General features: G+C 41.5%; 1 protein-coding gene across 2 annotated transcripts in view; it reads left to right on the forward strand.

The window, feature by feature from the left end:
• Positions 1 to 18843, forward strand: part of ODR4 (odr-4 GPCR localization factor homolog) — a 77161-nt gene extending 58318 nt beyond the window's left edge. The window contains exons 14-15 of one of the 2 annotated variants that reach the window (XM_085232076.1): positions 16590 to 16644; positions 18717 to 18843. In XM_085232076.1, coding sequence (XP_085088202.1) covers positions 16590 to 16644; positions 18717 to 18756 — 95 coding nt within the window. In that variant the 3' untranslated portion in view covers positions 18757 to 18843. The remainder of the gene's footprint in view (positions 1 to 16589; positions 16645 to 18716) is intronic. The other variant, XM_085232078.1, reaches the window with a different exon arrangement.
• The last annotated feature ends 430 nt before the right edge of the window (positions 18844 to 19273 follow it).

The raw sequence follows: 19273 nt of genomic DNA on the forward strand, positions 1-19273 counted from the left end.
TTTGCTGTTCCGCATGCATGGTATTATTCAAGAATGTAAGCAGCCAGAGCACATCAGCACCCAGTCACGTCTGCGTGGCCCGTCTGCCTTGCGGCGATGCATCATGCTGCGGTCAGTACTGACATGGCAATGAGCAGAAGATGGCCATGTCTGGGGGACCTTCCCCCTCCTTGGGCCGTTCCTTTAAGGGGCTTAAAGTTGCCTGAGCACACCAGATAAAAGTAGAAACTCTTAGTCCTGTTATTCTTGTATGTGAATGTTACTGCCAGTTACCACTGAAAGAGAACTTTATGCTTGTAGCCAAAGAGTGCTACAATAATGAAACTTTCTGCTTTCTTTGCTTGCGAAGCATCATCACAATGGTTTGGGAATCCAGTGCAAGGAAAAATTGCAATTTCTGGTTTTATTTGTCATCTTACTGATCTGCTATGAATACATTCTCTGAAAAAAAAAAAGTGTTCGTGCTCTGAAAACATATTTTGCACTTTTCTTTTGGCCAAGAATAGTTACTTTAATCTTGTAAATTGCTGAGTACATATAAAGTTGAAAATCTTCAGCAAATAAAACGCAGTCCATACTAGGTACAAATCCAGTTTTTGCATGCCAGACTGATTCCTGAAGAAAATCACATAAAATACATATACTTTTTAAGAATAAGGAAACTTCTCTTTTCTCTTCCCCTTTTTCTAGGCTTACTTACATCTTCTGAAATTGAAACTTTTTTTTTTTTTTTTTTTTTTTTTTACTGTTAAAAACCTGTTCAAATCAGTATTTACAACATTAGTTGCTCTCATTTATGTGCTGTGTGGACTCCACACAACCTTTTTCTGTAGTGACTGGCAGAAGAGAGATGTGGTTCAGAAGATAATGAAAATGTGGAAAAAAAAACCTTTTTTTGAGTCAAAATAACACATTTTCTGCTTTTTGTTGAAAAATAAACGAAAGAAGTTCCTCTGGTTTATCTTAGTGCCACACTAAGTTGTCTTATTTAATATTTAAATTAATGATGTATTTAGATAATGTTTTAATTTTTAATTTGAAGTTTATTGTAAAGACTTTGTTATGTTTGAAGTGAAACTTCTCAGTTACAGATCTCCAAATTCTGTTGAACTTTCTTTTTTTTTTCACCCTTGAAGTGAAGATAACTGATAATCAAAATCAAAATTATTTTCTTTAATCTTTCCCTCACCCCAAAGTTATTCTGTATTTTGTTGCTTGGAGGGGAGCTGAGGATGGTGTAAGTCGTGCTACTGTGCAGAGTCCATTAATGCTTTTGGGGGCCCATCCTTGTTCTATATTGGCTTTCTTTTCATTAGGTCTGACATTTGAGGGCCAGCTTCTGGGAGGTGCTGGAAAGGACGAGGGAGCCGTGTAGGTCTGTGGCGCATATCCAGAAGGCAGACCTGTGGTGTGATGGCTGAACAGGTGCAGCACCTGCCTGTACTGTGTGAACCTGCGTTACAGCTCAAACTCAGCCACAAGTAGGTGCGATCAGTGACATTATGCTGGCTTATAGAAGTGACTATGTTCCATAGACTGAGGCACATTGTCTCATAAGTAAACGAATTCATTCTGATTGTCAGACAGTGCTACCACCAGACCCCAGCTTGTGTATGCAGAGCCAGTGCTCGATGCCTTGGTTGACCTTGGGTGTTTTGGCAAGATGAATGTTTGCAAGCACTGGCTGCCGACTGTTGTTTTATTGCTTTATGTAGTAAAGATGTGATCTGTATTTGCACCTTGTTATTGGAAACAACCGGCCGAGTTGTACAAGTAGTCAATTTAAAATACGTAGGTTCAAAATTGTATAAGCAAACCATGATTAGAATGCCTGCTTCCTTATGATGCAGTTTTCTAAACTCTCCTTCCCTACTACCATATCTTTGGTATTAGTAGGGAAAATGGTAAATCGTTTCACTTCAGACATAGGTGCCATTAGTTAGCTGCCATGTCTCCCTACAGTTTGCCTCCTTACTTCCCTGCATCCTGCTGGCCAACATGAAGTTTCCACATAGTGATAAGCTAGTGTACACCTCTAGTCAAGTTCCAGGATTGAAATGAAAGATTTTAGAAGCCAAATGGTGCTTGCAAAATCTCTAGACCACATGTGTTTAACGTCATCTTGAGAATCATGTGTGTTTAACATCATCACGCTTAACATCACTGGAAGACAAAGGGACATGGCCAGCTTCTTTTCAGTGGTCTTTGGGGAAATGGTCATAAACTGGAGCATAGGAAGTTCTGAAGGAGCTCATTCATGGTGAGGGTGACAGAGCACTGGAACAGGCTGCCCAGGGTGGCTGTGGATTCTGCTTCTCTGAAAATATTCAAGACCTGCCTGGATGCTGAGCTGTGTTGCCTGCTTGCTGTAGGGGCCTGCTTTGTAGGGGGCTGGACTCGATAATCTCTTGAGGCCCCTTCCAAGACCTTCAATTCTGTGATTCTGTCACTAAAATGTTACCTAATTCAGGAAAGGATTCCTACTGCCAGAAGATGATTTCTTCAACTATTCCTTCTAACTTTGCTTTCATATTTTCCTACTGGACTCATCACGATGGTGTCAAAGCATTTTTTCAGTGTTGCAGCTTTGAAATCCAGTGGATGTGTCACATACTTGCTGTTGCATATAGTAGCCTGCGTTTCTTCTCCTTGCTAACATGGTACAAATGCATGTAGCCACTTAACAGTGAAGACATGAATCACAGCCTATTGTATTTTTTTTACTCATTTTTTTTTTCCAGCTTTCTGATTCACTCAAATGGAAGAAATTTCTATGGCAAAATTCAAGGTGTCAAAATATCCATCCCAAGTACACAATGCTTGATTGTTTTGGCTGCTGTAATTTCTTTCCTGGAAACCATGATGGTGAACCCAACACTGATGACTTATTTTCAAAAAAGAGAATTTATTTGACTTCTTGGAATTACTAAGATGGTATGTAAAGGATCTCCAATTTTTCAGAAGAGTCATGAATGAGCAAGCCAGATGGTGACCAGTAATAGGATTTAAAGAGAATAGCCTTGAACTTGCTCATTTCACATGAACAGTATATCCAGAAATGGAAGAGGTCGTAATTGTTGTGTGGACTTCAGTGTACTGCTAATCAAGAAAATAGATGGAGTTAATGTGATCATTAGTGTTTAAGTGCAGATTACTCATGCCAACTTGTTGGCCTCATTGCAGCGTGGTAGATAGAATTTCTTCCTCCTTCAGCAATATTTCAAGTAAATGTGTTACTGTAGGTCATTTTGCTTACAAATGACTTGGCAGGTGAGATTGCAGAAAATGGTTTAAATATGTGATAGCGTAAAGGTAACTGATGAAGAGGCAGGACATTTTTTTTCTACTATAAAGTATTTGATGGAACTAAATTTAATTAAAATTTTCATCTTCAGACTTCTCACTGTATTGAGAAATGTTTCACAGATCCAAATCCTTGTATTGTTAGTCCAACAGCACTATAAGCAGGGAACCCCCAGACATTTCCAGTTGGGTTCCTTGCAGTATCATCAATTTCTGGCTTTTGCAATGCAGGCTTTAATGGCTAGAAGAGGACCCTTGGGTCTTCCAGCTCTGACTTCTGTTTTACTTTTAAAAATGGCTAGATGAGCTAGTCTTTAATACAACTGAGTTTAAAATATTTATTCCTTTAGATTTCAGGCCTCTTTGTTTTGTTTTGAAACAAACAAAATTGTAGTGCTTTATTATTACTGGGGTGCTTGCGCCTGATTGAGAAATCATAGCACGGATGGAACTGCAACCCACCTTCAGCTTACACCTTTGGTGCTGAGGCTGAAAGAGACCCAAACTACACAAACTGTCAATTTCTTCATCTGTGTTCATGGAAACTACAGCAGTTCTGTAAATCTCCCTCTTGAACGCTTAAACCTTGTATTGAGGAAGCATCACACTTGCAGCAAAGGCTATAGGAGGCAAGGCAATGCACTGACATCATAGAAAAAAAATAGATACGAAGTTGGGAGGATTGGCTGACACGCCTGAAGGCTGTGCTGCCATTCAGCGAGACCTGGACAGGCTGGAGAGCTGGGCAGTAAGAAACCGGATGAGGTTCAACAAAAGCAAGTGTAGGGTCTTACACCTAGGGAGGAATAATTGCATGCACCAATACACGCTGGGGGATGAGCTGCTGGAGAGGAGCTCTGCAGAGAGGGACCTGGGCGTCCTGGTGGACGACAGGTTGGCCATGAGCCAGCAGTGTGCCCTCGTGGCCAAAAAGGCCAATGGCATTCTGGGGTGCATTAAGAAGAGCGTGTCCAGCAGGTGGAGGGAGGTGATCCTCCCCCTCTACTCTGCCCTGGTAAGGCCTCATCTGGAGTACTGTGTCCAGTTCTGGGCTCCCCAGTACAAAAAAGACAGGGATCTCTTGGAAAGAGTCCAGCGGAGGGCCACAAAGATGGTGAAGGGCCTGGAGCATCTCCCCTATGAAGAAAGGCTAAGTGAACTGGGTCTGTTTAGCCTTGAGAAAAGACGACTGAGATGGGACCTGATCCAGGTTTATAAATATCTGAGGTGTGGCAGCCATAGCGGTGAGGCCAGTCTCTTTTCAGTGGTATGTGGAGACAGGACAAGGGGAAACGGACATCAGCTGCAGCATAGGAAGTTTCGCACGACTGTGCGTAAGAACTTCTTCACGGTGAGGTGACGGAGCACTGGAACAGGCTGCCCAGGGAGGTTGTGGAGTCTCCTTCTCTGGAGATATTCAAGTCTCGCCTGGACGCCTACCTGTGCAGGGGGGGTTGGTCTCGATGATCTCTAGAGGTCCCTTCCAATCCCTACAATTCTGTGATTCTGTGAAAACCGTTACTGGCTGCAGTGAAAGCACAGTTCTTTTTCTCCCCTTGACTTACAGTTATCAATGCATGGGGGAATGTGCAGATATCTTGTAAGTGTATTGCTACCTCTTCCAGCATGCAAGCGTAGAACTGGATAAAAAGATGATGTCTTCCAGGGTCTTCTATATATTAAAAAGCTCTGCATCAGCTTTCCAGATCAGATGGTTCCCCTGATGTTTTGCCCAAGGCAAAAGCTTGCTGTGCAGCATATCTGAGCTGAGCGGCCCATGCTTGGAAGTCCCTGAGCCATAGCCTTGATGGAACAAGTATGTTCTACACACACAGGAAAACTGCCTTTAATCACCCTTAGTCTCCCAGAGAATGTCTCAGATTTTCTTACAAACTCCTGGTTTCTGAAATGTCAGCCAGAGGGCTGTTTCCTATTATGAAAATAGAATTAAGATAAATGTCTTTCTCCTATTAATTTCAGTCTCTATCAGGTTCTGTTTCCTGAAATCCTTCTAATCTCTGCTGAACTTCTCACAAGTGCTCTGCCTTAATGGCCTTGTTGCTGGCCTTAAGATTGATTCTCAGTGTAACTTTTGGACAGTGTTATGGATTTAATTTTCTTAAAATTCTAACTAAAATCCTAATGCAGCTGTGGTATCAGTGGCAGTTGAATTTCCTGAGTGTCTGAATAGAAGTCCTAAATTATCCCCATAAAAAAAGGAAAACTGCTGTTACAACTAGCCTTTCAGTTGAATAGTAACTGAGAAATAATCTGCACGTTTATTTCATTTTGAGCAATCAGTCTCATTTTAATTCTCTCTTAAAGGCAGAATGTGCACTGCCAAACCACACTTTGGTGGGTTTTATAGTTTTCCTTAGCCTGGGATCGAATTGTGCTATTACTGCAGGTATTTGGATCTGAAATTCAAATTAGAAAAATTAGAATAAGAGAGAATATGGGAAAGACAGGAATAAAGCAGTATGATAAACTGGTATTTATTTCTCTGCCGAGGATAGAAGGATTTATACTCTAATCCCTTTCCTAAAATATAGCTAATCCCCTTTTAGTAAGGCTGAATGACTCCAATCATATTTTTCAGTTAGGAAAAGTGGCAAAGTTTATTTAGCACAGCTCTAGTTTAAAGCTATTCCCCCTAATATTTATTTTTAAAAGCTACAGATATTTAACACCTTATTGACAAAATGTTTTCTTCCCTTTAAGCATCAAAGAGAGCCGCTGTCTGCAGTGAGCATTGTTCTTGCTGCTGCTGTTTGCTTGTCTCCTGCAAGGCACACCTGTACCTGGTGGGATCCCTGTGCAGAGCCGTGTGCTGCAGGGATTTGGTGACTGTAGAGAGCAGCTCACTTTGCAGAACGTTCTTGTGCACTTCATCTCATCTCATCGCTTCCTGGGAATGCAGATTACAGGGAGACTGGCTGCTCTGCACTGCCTTAGCCATTGCGCCAGGACTGTTTTTCTTCCTTATGGCCTAGGTGTATGCATACACACATGTGGATCCACATGCTCCTGGGCTGTGATTCTTTATGAAACATATATGTGTGGGAAAGAACCCACAGCCCAGAAACAGCTGCTAATGGAACCACTGACTTTGTCCAGAAACACCACTGAGAAAACAGCATGCTGGAAAATGTCTCCTCCACCCCATCACTTTCTAAGCTGTCTTATCCACCTGCTTCTGAGCTCCCAACCAGCTTGTGCAAATAAGGCAATAAAACCACATTGCTGTATCACCCTCGAGGAAGTAGGTATTTTTCCATACAACACTGAACCGCAGAAATTCTGTTTTGTTACTTTTGATACTTGTTCAACTAAGTATGGGAATATCTGCTTGGTGAAGTTTCTTGCCATGTTATCAGGCTTCAGCGTTTCCTCAATGCTTTGCTCCATTGGCCAATATAGTTTTAAACACACAGGACTGTGAGTGTGCTTAGAAAAAGAAACCAACAAAAACAACTAACATTCTTATCAGTTTTATTAATTTTCTGATAAAATTTCAGAGGAAGATTACTAACATGACCACTGTGTAGGCTGACCTGTAGGTCACTCTGCTGTTCAGTAGCTCTCAGCAGCCATGCGCAGGCAACTTGTGAGGGCTTGTGTTCCTTCCCAAGGATTAATTAATGCTCCATGCACAGTTTAGCCAAGATTTGAAAAGCAAAGAGGAACTGTGTGTTCCCCCAAGAGTGCAGGCAATGCAGGTAACCTCCTGTAGCTATTGATTGAATGGGTAGACAATAGTAAAGAGAACTGCTAGCTGCAGGTAGTATGTGGGTGCTTGAATACGGGATGTTATATGTGAGTTGCTCCAAAAGTAATGCCTCCCATGCTATCGTGTTGCCCCACGATGTCAGGGGCAGATGTTGGTGGGATGGCAGTGGAGGCTGAACCTTCCCGACAGTATTCTGTTACATTTTCTTGCTGTGTGACAGGTGGCAGCAGATGACAAAGTGGCATCTGACTTGGGAGTGTATGATGCGAGGGAGTGGAACTGAACTCCTCTGTGCAGAAAAAATGGCACCCATTGACATTCACTGACACTTGTGAACATTTACGGAGACCGAACAGTGGATGTGAGCACAGTGTGAGGTGGATGGTGTATTTCAGCAGCCGTGACAGCGACATGAAAGAGAAGCCACGTTCCAGATGCTCATCTATATTTTTATGAGCACAGCATGCAAGTTTGTGTTCATTGCTGGCAGAAATGCATAGATAATGGTGGTGGCTGTTGAAAAATAGCACTTTGTAGCAGAGAATTTACTCTTATCAAATAATGTTATTGTTCTCTTTGTATCTTTTTTAGTTTCCACGGAAATAAATAGGAGGCATTACTTTCAGAGTGACCTACGTATGGTCCCAATAACATCTTCATGAGCACATAGCAAGTAAAATTTTTGAAATTTGCCTCTCTATTTACACATTTCTTGTCTGTGTCATTAAAGCTGATGGAAATTTCTTAAAAGTACTTAGGTCGATACTGGATGGTTGTTAGTGACTTCACAGTTAGTCTAAGATTTGGAGTCTAACAGAAATTAGAAATGAACTTCCCTTACCAATAATCATAATAAAATTGGCTACTGACATGATTCAATGTGGTATTTCCAAATGGTCTCCTGAAAAATAAGTCCTCTGTATTGTTGTTTTGTGGGTTAGCAGAAAAGAACAATATTTTGGTTTCTAACTCACTGCAGTTAAAATTCTAGGGAGTTTTTCACAGTAGAGATCCCACTGGGCTGAGTACGTGAATTCATACACTGCAGTCAGCAGAAATGATCATCATCTCTTGGCTATTTTTTCCTCCTTTAATTGCTTAAGGATTTTGGATGGATTTACTCTGACCTTGTTCATCAGATGGCTAATCCTGACCACTGCTGCTGGAGCACTGTGCTGCGGTCATACTGATTCAGTTTTTGGCTCTGCTTTCTGCTGGCAACCCTGCCCACGGCAGGGGGGTTGGAACTGCATGATCTTTCAGGTCCCCTCCAACCTAGGCCATTCTGTGATTCGATGGCATACTATATTATGAGCAATGCTGCAGATTAATCTTCCATGTTTATAGCAACAGCCATTATTTCTTAGTTCAGATTTATTGAGAAGAAAGTCCTTTATGAAATTCAGTTCCTGGTATCAGGCCAACATTTTTGGTGGAGTAATAATGATACAGTTCCAATTCTGTGTTCAATTTCTGGCAATTCTTTACCTAATATAAGTTTTAAATCATTTTTTAAACTTTTTTTTTTTTTTAAGCTATAATTCACCTTAAAAAAACATTTTCTATGATCTATAAAATTCTCAAAGGAATTTTTTTCTTCATATCTTCTTCCCAGGACCCCAAGAGGGGGTGTGGGGTCCTTCCACACCAAGAGGACTGCAAATACATACTGTAACAGGGAAGAATGTGGAAAAATGCTTTATGTGTGTCCGTAAGATTTGGGAATGTAATGTTTATGCCTCGTACAAGGGTGTAATTATAATTAATTAATTAAGTATATATATTCTATTTCTATATGTGACCGTGTCTGAATTTTTTGTTAGTTATGATGCTTAGTTTGGTGGCAGCTCTGTAGCTTCTTTCACACATAGTTATCTTTTTATATCAATCTTGATTCCATTTTAACCTAATCTTTCATCAGAAGCAAAACGTTTTATATTTTATGACTTTCTCCCTTGATCTGTGTAGTTGCATTTCTGTAATTCATTTCTAATTAATAACTGTGGCTGGGAACAGATTCTCCTTTGTTAACAATATATTGGAATATTGTAAGGCTGGTAACAGTAAAACATTTCCTTCATGAAAAGAAAACTGAAATTGTAATGGGAGAAGGCTATAATTTTTACAAGATTTCCAAGGAAAATAAAACATAATCATGTGAAAAAACAATTGCTTACTTGTCACATTAAATAAATATATTAGGAAGAAGCAACCTCTAAGTCTGGTCTGAAATAAGTAGATTCTCTAAGACAAAATATTTATGTGGACAACTTGATTCTCCACTCATAAAGCAATCCTAATTGGCTCATAATTTTGGAATTGGAAGGAAAACCTTAATGTACTCAGTAGTATTAAAAGACATAATGATAAAACTTCAATAGTGGTATCCTTCTGCTAATTCAACATCTAAGAAATGATGATATTAATAAATAGCTTGACTACACGAATTCCAAGGATTATAATTAGAAATCGTTTTCTGTTGGATCCTTGACACTAGAGAGAGGGAATCTGGAACAGAGAAATTTTGTGCACTAAATAAAAGCCTCAAGCTGTTTATACCTCAGAGGTAATGCTTGCCCCATAGTTATAAGTGTTTCACTTTTCTATTTTTAATTGTTTGCGATTTGTTTCATAGGACAGACACAGCATTACAAAACTAGTGTAAATAGAAGTATTCCTTTATTTCTTAATTAATGTTTGAACTAACATTAATTATAACAATTTTATGAGTTTTTCATGTGAAACACATGTAATTGAAGTAGAGGAAGATTAAATCTTGTGCAGGTTGTTTTGCAAATAAGAAATTCTTTTCCAGGAGCTTGCACTGAAGAACTTTTATGTTCCACTGGAATGAATTTGTGTTTAAAAAATGCAATGCAGACATTGTAAGTTTATCTCCTTTTGTAGTACCAATCTCACCATAAATATGTAAAGAGATCACTGGGGACAATTGCTGGCAGAGGGCTTGATGTTTCCCTCATTCTCCCACTTAAATTAAATCTATGTGTATAATGATGAAAAAAAAGCTTTTAGTCATTGCTAGAACCTTAATGGCCTGTGTACTCAGGGGTCAGTACAGGGTTGGGTTTTTTTCTTCTTCTTTTTTTTCTTCTGTATTTAGTTGGAATTCAAAACTTAAAAGCATATTGTCCAAAGAGATCATCTCATGGTCTGTCCAAGGCTGCTTCTAGAAGGATATTTGCAGAACAAATACAGTGTAAGACCTTTCAAAGGCAAATTGATTTGAAGGGTAATAGTAGCTGCTATTCTTAAAGTCTCTGAGAGGAGAAGGAACTAGAAATACTACAAAATTTTCAGAACACCAACTGATGACATCCTTTCCATGACATGGCCTCCTCTATCCTGGATAACATGATATCTGGATATCTGTGACAAGAGAGCAGCAAAGGGTCTGATGCTCCTGAGGGCAAGATACAAGTCTCATGTACGGAAATGAGTGCAGTGGAAAAAGATTAGGAAGTGCTCTATGAAGTTTGGATGCAATTTTCAGAGGCAAACAGTTCATTTTATCTGGTAGAATAGCTAAGCAGGCTCCAGACTATCATTTGATAAGAGCCAATATTATTAGAACTCAAGATCGTACTGGAAATTAATGTGAACAACATCACTGCTGTGTGTTGGATTTCACAACTGAAATGGACTTAAAAATAGCCTGACTTTGTCCGAAGTTAACTTAGTAATCTGTGTGACTTCTTGAAAATACTTGAAGTAAACCTGCTTCCTGATGTTACCACATGAAGAAGAACCAGAAAGAAAGGCTGTATATTTCTCTGGAGGGCCAATTCTGCTCAGCATGGTGTCTACCTTTTCTTTTTTGTACACTGATGGTTGTTTTTGATTTCACTTGTGTACTTTAGGGATCCCTTTTTGCATAAAGTCCAGATACACAATAGTATTTTCTTTTTGTTAATGGACAAACTTGCTAAAAATTTAAGACATGTTAGCTTTGAAGCATCGTTGTTGGCCTTACTAACCCAAAACCAGCCTGTCCTCTTTTTTTGCAGGGATTGGAAGGGACCTCTGGAGATCATCTAGTCCTACCCCTCTGCTAAAGCAGGTTCCCTACAATAGGTTGCACAGGAGAGTGAACCTGTTCAGGCAGGTCTTGTATCAAAGAAGACTCCACAACCTCTCTGGGCAGCCTGTTCCAGTGCTTTGTTGCCCTCACTGTGAAGTTCTTCCTCGTGTTTGTATAGAACTTTCTGTGTTTCAGTGTCTGCTTGTTACCCCTTCTTGTGTTGCTGCACACCACTGAAAAGAGCCTGGATCCATCCACTTGACTCCCACACTGTAGGTATCTATGAATAGTGATGAGGTCAACTCTCAGCCTCCTCCAGGATGAAGTGTCCCAGGTCTCTGAGCCTTTCCTTGTATGGGAGAAGCTCCATGCCTCAATCATCATTGTGGCCCTGATTCTGAAATGGAAATTAATGTTTCTTTGGTGGGTTGTCAGCATTTGTAATAGCAAGATGTTCAAAGACAGAAAAAGTTATAGCAGTGGAAATCAAATGTTTGAGTAAGAGGTGCAATGAATTCCCTTCACTAATAGATGGTTATCAAGGAGGTTTACTGGGTACTCCAACCAGACTAAGTACACTCAAATGTGAATGAGTTGCCAAGGCTTTAGTTAAAACAGGCATTTATTGCTGAGTGAGGTAGTGCTGGGATACTCTGCCACCATCCAGCCTCCCTGCCATGCTTCCTACTTTGAGGTCGGTGTATCAAAATAAGAAGTGAACTTGACACAAACTTGAGCTTTCAGACTGAGAGAAGGAACTTCCAAAGGCAGAAGAGAAATCAGAGTGGGGAAATGTGTTTTGAAGAGCTGTTCAATATTTCACAAGACTTCTTGTTGAGGATGTGGCTACGACCTGGCCCACTGCATTGCTCTGCCAGATCCAGCTTGCCCTTGAGATGCACCAAGCCTTCCCCTCTGAATTTTGGATCCTATTCCTGCTATAGGGAAGCAGCTCTGGGAATACCTGTGAAGTTAGAACGTTCTGAATTAACCACCCAAAGAAACAACAAAGCAGCTGACTGCCTTCCCTGGCTCCCCCAGCTGCTTTATCTAGCATAATTTTCAAAATAAGCATCAATGAGCGAGCAAAGGAACAGAGAGCTAATGTTGGTTTTCCTATGTTATAACAGTGAATACCTACCTAATCTCAATTAATACGTGTTTAACGGCTATTTAATTTTCTGGACTATCTTCTGCTCTGAAAAATTCCTTGACACAGGTTACATGCTGGAGGGGGACTGGGAAAAATGATTCCATGTTTGCACAGCTGCATTTTGAAGTTCTGAAGACAAAAGTTGTTTTTGTTTTTGTTTTTGTTTTCCTAGAAAGCTCTTTTTCTTGCCTTTAAAGAAAATAGAAACTTTGGAAATTTCCAAAGCTGTTATTGTTGTGACCTTGGTGCATTGTCAAAAAGTGAGAGAAAATGAGGCTGGTGGAGCTCCCTGCCTATTGAGTAGGGAAACTTTCAAACTCTTTACACATTGTTAAAACAATTTTCTGGAGGAACTGAAGAATCAGTGAAGCAGCTGAAGTAGTGAGCTGTGAGCCCCACTCCTGACCTTAATGTTCAAATAAAAGTTCCAGGGGCTGGAAAACTGTTGTACTGAGCTGAAAAGAGATTCTGTAAAGAAGATGCAACAGGAAACAACTCTTCCTGGGATGGCTGCAAGGCCCAGTGCAGGGGCATTGGTTGCAGAGCTCTGCAGGAGCTGGGGGATATTTGGGAACTGCTGCTTGGACCGACCTCTCACTTTTGCCCCCAGAAAAGCTTGGGAATGGGAGGCTGAGGGGAACCACTGCAAGAAGCCACGAGATTTGTAGAAGAGAGATGTGGTCTTACTACCATTTCTTCTACCTAGCCCAAGGTCAGTTTTCATTCAGCCTATGGACAGCAAAATATGATCAGAAGTAGATCTGCACTTCTATGTGTTTTAATGGCTTGGGCCAAAGATTTTAATGGGTTAGCCAGCCTGGGGCATTCCCTGTCTTAACTTGCTACAGTCTTTGGAGAAACATTAATAAAACAAGGACGAACATTTTCTGCAGTAGTCTAAGTGTTGTTGAGAAGCATATATGAATAATGTCTTTAGTCACAGTGAAGGGCAAACCATATCTTCTGAACTGCAATTTTCAGCTCTTCTAGCAAATTACTGTTGGTAGTTTCAGCCCTTTATATTCAAGGTTTTAAATTCTTAAACATTAAATGTTAAAAGTTTTCCACGAGCTTGCTAGTCCATGCATACAGCCTATAGTCCTTGCATTTGCAGATGTGATAGAATACATCCTGAAGTGTCTTGGAAAGCTATTTTCCTCTTCAGTCATGTTGGAAATTTTGTTATTCCTGTAACTTTTTCTAGCAATTGTATTGCAGGGGCTTCTTTTGACTCTGTTACGAGTTGCAGGCTACAGTAGGTATTGAGTTGTAGAGGAAGATCTAAAGGATTTATCTTGTGGTTGTTTAATGTAAGAATAAGGAAATTCATAGCTTTAGGGAAGTTTTCAGCATTGCAGAAATCCAGTTCTCCCAGACATCCCAGGTAGCTCCCCAGCACTGCTTCATGTTAATAAAGGAACAGAAGGAAAACCACATGACTCCTGCTTCTGCCCCAGCTCTGCCATGCAATGCACAGGATGTGCCAGCAGTCTGCTTTTTGGGGTACACAGTGCAGGAGAGGCTTTTCTGTGGTGGTTGATGAACAGTGTATGGACATGGGCTGAGTGGCTTTAAATGAAGATTTAATTCCTCAAAGCCAATAAGTAGATTTGCTCAAATGACTTGACAAGAAAATATATGACCAACATATCCTGCTTATTAAAAAAAAAAAAAAGAAAAAGAAAAAAAGAGAAGAAAGAAGAGCTATTCAATTTCTCAGAAGGAAAGACGGGCATTACATGGGGAACACATGTGCTGACATGGCTGTATATGCTCGAGTGCAGTGCGTGGATCAAGTGCCTCCTTCCGTGCTATGAGGCAGCCACTGTCATTCCCGAGAGCTGCAGAGCAGCAGAGTGTCAGCATGCATGTAGCTGGAGAGGATAAATGCTCAACAGGAAATAAGCTCATTCTGCATCTGTCATTTTAGCTTTAATTCTTAATGTTTTCTTCAAAACATTAGGCAATATGTTGCATAACAAGGAAGTTTACTTTCTACTCATGCTAGCTTTCCCTCTAGACTTTCTTATTTTATGTAAGTGATAGTTTATTTTGCATGATTCAGGAGTGGCATTTTGGCTTTTAGCAGTTAAGATGATGGAAAGTTTTGTGAAAAGTACTCCATCTGCCTAGGGAAGGATGGCAGATTCCTCAACCATAAGACTCTGGTACATGTGATTTAACAAGCTTTGGCTTATATTGGGAGCATAAACACTCTTAGTTGTTCAGAAGCAGTGAAATCAAGAACACCTTGTAGTGTACAAAGTTTAAAGAAACAAGGAAAGAATGCTGGCAAGAAGCCAAGAGCATTTTTTGAGCAGGAAGGGAAAATAGAGAAACAATGTCTGTAACAATGTGACTCCCATCTACAAGAAGGGAGGATCTGGGGAACTACAGGCCTGTCAGCCTGACCTCAGTGCCAAGGAAGGTTATGGAACATGTGTGGGACAACAGGGGTATCAAGCAGAGCCAGCATGGGTTTATGAAAGGCAGGTCCTGCTTGACCAACCTCATCTCCTTCTACATCCAGGTGACCCACCTGGTTGATGTGGGAAAGGCTATTGATGTATTGTACCCAGACTTCAGCAAAGCCTTTGACAGTGTCTCCCAGAGCATGCTCCTGGAGAAGCTGGCAGCCCATGGTTTGGACAGGTGCACTCTTTGCTGGGGAAAGACCTGGCTGGAGGGCTGGGGCTCACAGAGTGGTGGTGAATGGAGTGACATCCCGCTGGTGAACGATCAAGACTGGTGATCCCCAGGGGTCAATACCTGGGCCTGTCTTCTTCAATATCTTTATTGATGATCTGAATGAGGGAACTGAGTGTGCCCTCAGCAAGTTTGCAGATGACACCAAGCTGGGAGGAAGTGTCAATCTACCTGAGGGTAGAAAGGCCCTACAGAGGGATCTGGACAAGCTGGATTGCTGAGCTGAGGCTAATGGGATGAAGTTCAACAAAACAAAGTGCCGCGTCCTGCACTTAGGTCACAAGCAACACCACAGGCTCGAAGCAGAAGGCTGTGTGGAGGAAGAGGATCTGAGGTTGTTGGTTGACACTCAAAAGAACAGGGAATAGCAGTGTGCCCAGGTGGGCACAAGATCAATCGTATCCTGGCTTATATCAGAAATAATGCAGTCAACAGGAGCAGGGAGGTGATCATCCCCCATACTAACACTGGTGAGGCTGCATCTTGAGTGCTCTGTTCAGTTTTGAGCCTCTCACTATAAGAAAGACATTGAGGCCTTGGAGCATGTCCAGAAAAGAACAACAAAACTGGTGAGGGGTCTGGAGCACAAGTCTTATGGGCGTGGCTGAGGGAGCTGGGATTGTTCAGTCTGGAGAAGAGGAGGCTCAGGGGAGACTTTATTACATCATGAAGGAAGGTTATGGTGAAGGGGGGGTTGGCCTCTTCTCCCAGCTAACAGCAATACTACAAGAGGAATGACCTCAAGTTGCACCAGGAGGGGATCAGGTTGCATTTTGGGAAAATCTTCTCAGAAAGAGTGGTCAAGCACTGGAGCCAAGGGAGATGGTCAAGTCACTATTCCTGGACATGTTCAAGAAATGTGTGAATGTGAAGATGCTCCAGCACTTGACTGGAGCAGCTCCCAGAAATCTGTTCATACCCCTACGTGGAAGAGGAGTAATTCAGAGTTAGGTTATGATAGCAGCAAATTTTCACTCTTTTGCTACAGATTCTTATCATCCAGAAAATGGTTGCCTGAAACCTTCTTGTCTGCTCAAGGAATGATTCTTTTGAGTTAATGGACGCATTCGCAGGCTATGCTGTGGGGAGGTATAGGGAGATTAGATGGTCCAAGAGCAGGTGTGCTCAGGAATGAGGGTGAGGTGAAGACAGTATTGCTAAAGAATTAAGGAGAACAGAGAAGGGCAAGACATGACAATCATGCATATTGATGTCTGGGGAAATGTCCATCTCTGAGGAGTTTGGGGGCTCTTCTGTAGCACAGTCTCTCCCCTAAAACTTGTGAGGCTGCATCTTCTGAAACATTTCTTTCCTTAAAGCAGATGTCTTATTTTCTGTGGCATAGGTGATACTGATATAAATAAAGGGAGATGCTCCTTTACTTGACTTCTATGGAAACAGGCCTTTTGGCATCCAGAAGCTTCTGTCCTCTCTGACCAATTTGTGATACTTGGTCCTGGGTGTCACTTACTCTGAGCCTCCATTGTAAGGGGCAGGAGGCTTTTTTGAAAACCTAGTCCCAGTGCTAACAATGAAAGCCTGTTATTGGTGATTGTTTTCAGCACCAGCTTTGAGTTCTGTAGTGCAGGCTATTCCCAGCAAAGTTGGAGATGACAAAACATTTTCACAGTCATCCCCTTCTACATGTGTAATTGCAGGGAAATGCTGCTGCCCACGTGGAGAAATCCAGCTAGGAAGAACAGAGCTGCAACTGTGAGTCTGGCCATCATGCCATTCTTTCTAAATAGTGTAGTGTGGCCACAGGGACGGAGGGGAAAGCAACTAGATGATGAGTGCTGATATGCTGTGTGCATGGTGTGTGTAGCAGTTGCTGCAGACCACATAGTGCAGAGGCAATGCATCTGCAGCCGGGACTTTGAAAATTGTGTTAAATTGTCTGGTTGTCTATACCTCTGAGGCCACCATGCACTGAGCCTGCTATGTTCAGTATCAAGATCTAGAAAATATCTGCTGATATAGGTGATTTTTTTTAAGATGCACATCTTCTCAATGTTCTTTTCTGTCTCCCATTTCATTTAATCACAGCATCACAGAATGGCTAAGGTTGGAAGGGACCTCGGGGTCCACCTGATCCAACCCATGCTCAAGTAGGGACACCCAGAGCAGGATATCCAAAATTGTTATTCAGATGGTAAATTATTGTAATACAGTATTTACATATTTCAATTTGTAATATTCCCTTGTGTGCAATTTTATCTCTCTTACAAATGACTGCACATTATATATTTCCACATTTAATAAGGGTGACACCTTCAAGAGGAATAAAGTGGGCAGATTTAACCTTAAGCTTCACTCAAAACATGATCTGCAAACAAAATGTCTTTTCTGATGTTTGTATGGCCTCACTTTTTTTTTTTTTTTTTTTTAAAGCACAATAATTTGCACTTTCCCAGGCTTCTTACTGCTCAGGCTGGGAAGGGAGATGGCGTGAGAAGCACTGTGGCAGGATGGTGTTTGTCCAGCAGAAAAGGGGAAATTCTGAGACCTCTCAGGCGACGGTATTTCTCGACAGAACTTCCTGGTTAATTGCAGTCCAGGAAGAACTGCATAGGCTTGGAGAAGCACTAGAAATGGGTCAAAATAGGGCAGTGCATACAATGTGCAGAAGGAAGTGAAGTAACTGGTGTGTGCTTGTTTTCATGAACCCTCCTCTGTCACCCCCCCCCAAAAAAGTCTTTTAGGAGTGAAAAGTGGTGATAAATGCCTTTTTCCTCCCTGTCCTGGTTTTTCTGGAAAGCATCAGGAATGCTGAGACCCAGCTTAACACCTATTTTTGCCGCTAAAATTTGGCATTTTCCTTGTGCTGAACACACAGTGTGCTGCATCTACCTGCCCATAAAGCCACTTGAGACTTAAAAAAGGCAACAACCAGAGAACCATGGGGAAGACAAATGTAAATGCAAATGCATAAAATATAATTACGAATGGCCTCACATAGCTCTATGAACAGCTTTGAGATGTGTCCTAGGCTAAATTGGGCTGTTCATCTTCCTTTGCTCCATGCTTGCAAATCATGCCCAGTGTTCCCTTCAAGACTCACACTCTCCATTTGGAAATAAATAAAACAATAAATAAATGAAGCCACTTCACCTACAGCACTGCTGCCCTGACCTCCCAGCCTCTGCACAGAACCATGGAGGTTGCTTGAAGCCATGTCAACATGCTCCCTGTGGGAGCAAGACTGCCTGCAGCCCTGGCCTTCCTGTAAGTTCTGTTGAAAATACCTGGCCTTGTTTAAAAATATGATTTCAGCTGCTCCAGATCGCAGAGCCCGTGATGGCATTCCTGTCTGACGTGCTTAGAAGGCAGTGTCATAGAGCTCTGAAGTTTAATTATAGCCACTGCAGGTGCTAATGCTGCCCTCCCACAGCTCCAGAAGGGCTTCCATCGCAACAGGGACATGATGGGCAGGGGGAAGTGGATGAAATCAGGATGATCTCAGGCTGAAAATCCAACCTGAAAGCTAGTGATGAAATTTGTTACTGCAACAGCTGGTTTGTTAAGAGCTTCTTGATTAATTTATCCTGTTCTGGGGGGAGGGAGGGCATGAAATTGCATTTTTTTTCATATATCTTCTGAGCAAAATATTTAAAAACATAAAATAAAATTCTTCCATATCAGATAGAAAATATGATGTTCTGTTTTACTCACTTTTTTATGCTTCTGTTCTTTCTGTGTGATGCTTCAGTGGCAGCAGTGATTTTTTATATCATTATTACGATCATATGTATTAATCCAAATACTTTTCCTTTTAATCTGAACAGGTTTTACAAAGGAAGTCAGCCAACAGCACAAACTATTTGAAGATTTTCTGTTTGTATTTTTGACTGATGGCTTTTTTGCAACTGGATTAACAAAAAACATTAATAAACAATGCAACAAGCAGCATAATGTCTGTCTTTGGTCTGTCTTCTTGTTACTCCGAATTGGAATGGAAAACATCAGATGTGTTTTCTCTGAAGGAGGAGCACTTAGGATGTCTGTGTGTTGCAGATGAGCGGGGTGCATGGAGGCCAAGAGTTGAGGAAGTGGAAGGTGCCTTCCTGGAGTGACACGAGGAGGCCTGGGCCTGGTTTCTTGGGGTTTTATCCTCCCCAGCATCTGTGGGGGGCAGCTTGGGGGGCACATGCGTCTAAGTCACCTGCTGTGCTTAGTGTGTGTAATTGTGATAAGAAAGTTCTCTAGTGGTAAGAAGGGTGACAATGGGCATATGTAGCAATGAAAGCAGCAAGACAGCTGTTGGCCTGTCCACATGGTGTGACCTGGCAGCAAAGCAGTGGTTTGAATTGCTGAGACAGCTTCTCCTGCCAGGAGTCATGCT

This window comes from Meleagris gallopavo, chromosome 10 (assembly GCF_905368555.1).
Source record: "Meleagris gallopavo chromosome 10, MGAL_WU_HG_1.1, whole genome shotgun sequence".
Lineage (NCBI taxonomy): Eukaryota > Metazoa > Chordata > Aves > Galliformes > Phasianidae > Meleagris > Meleagris gallopavo.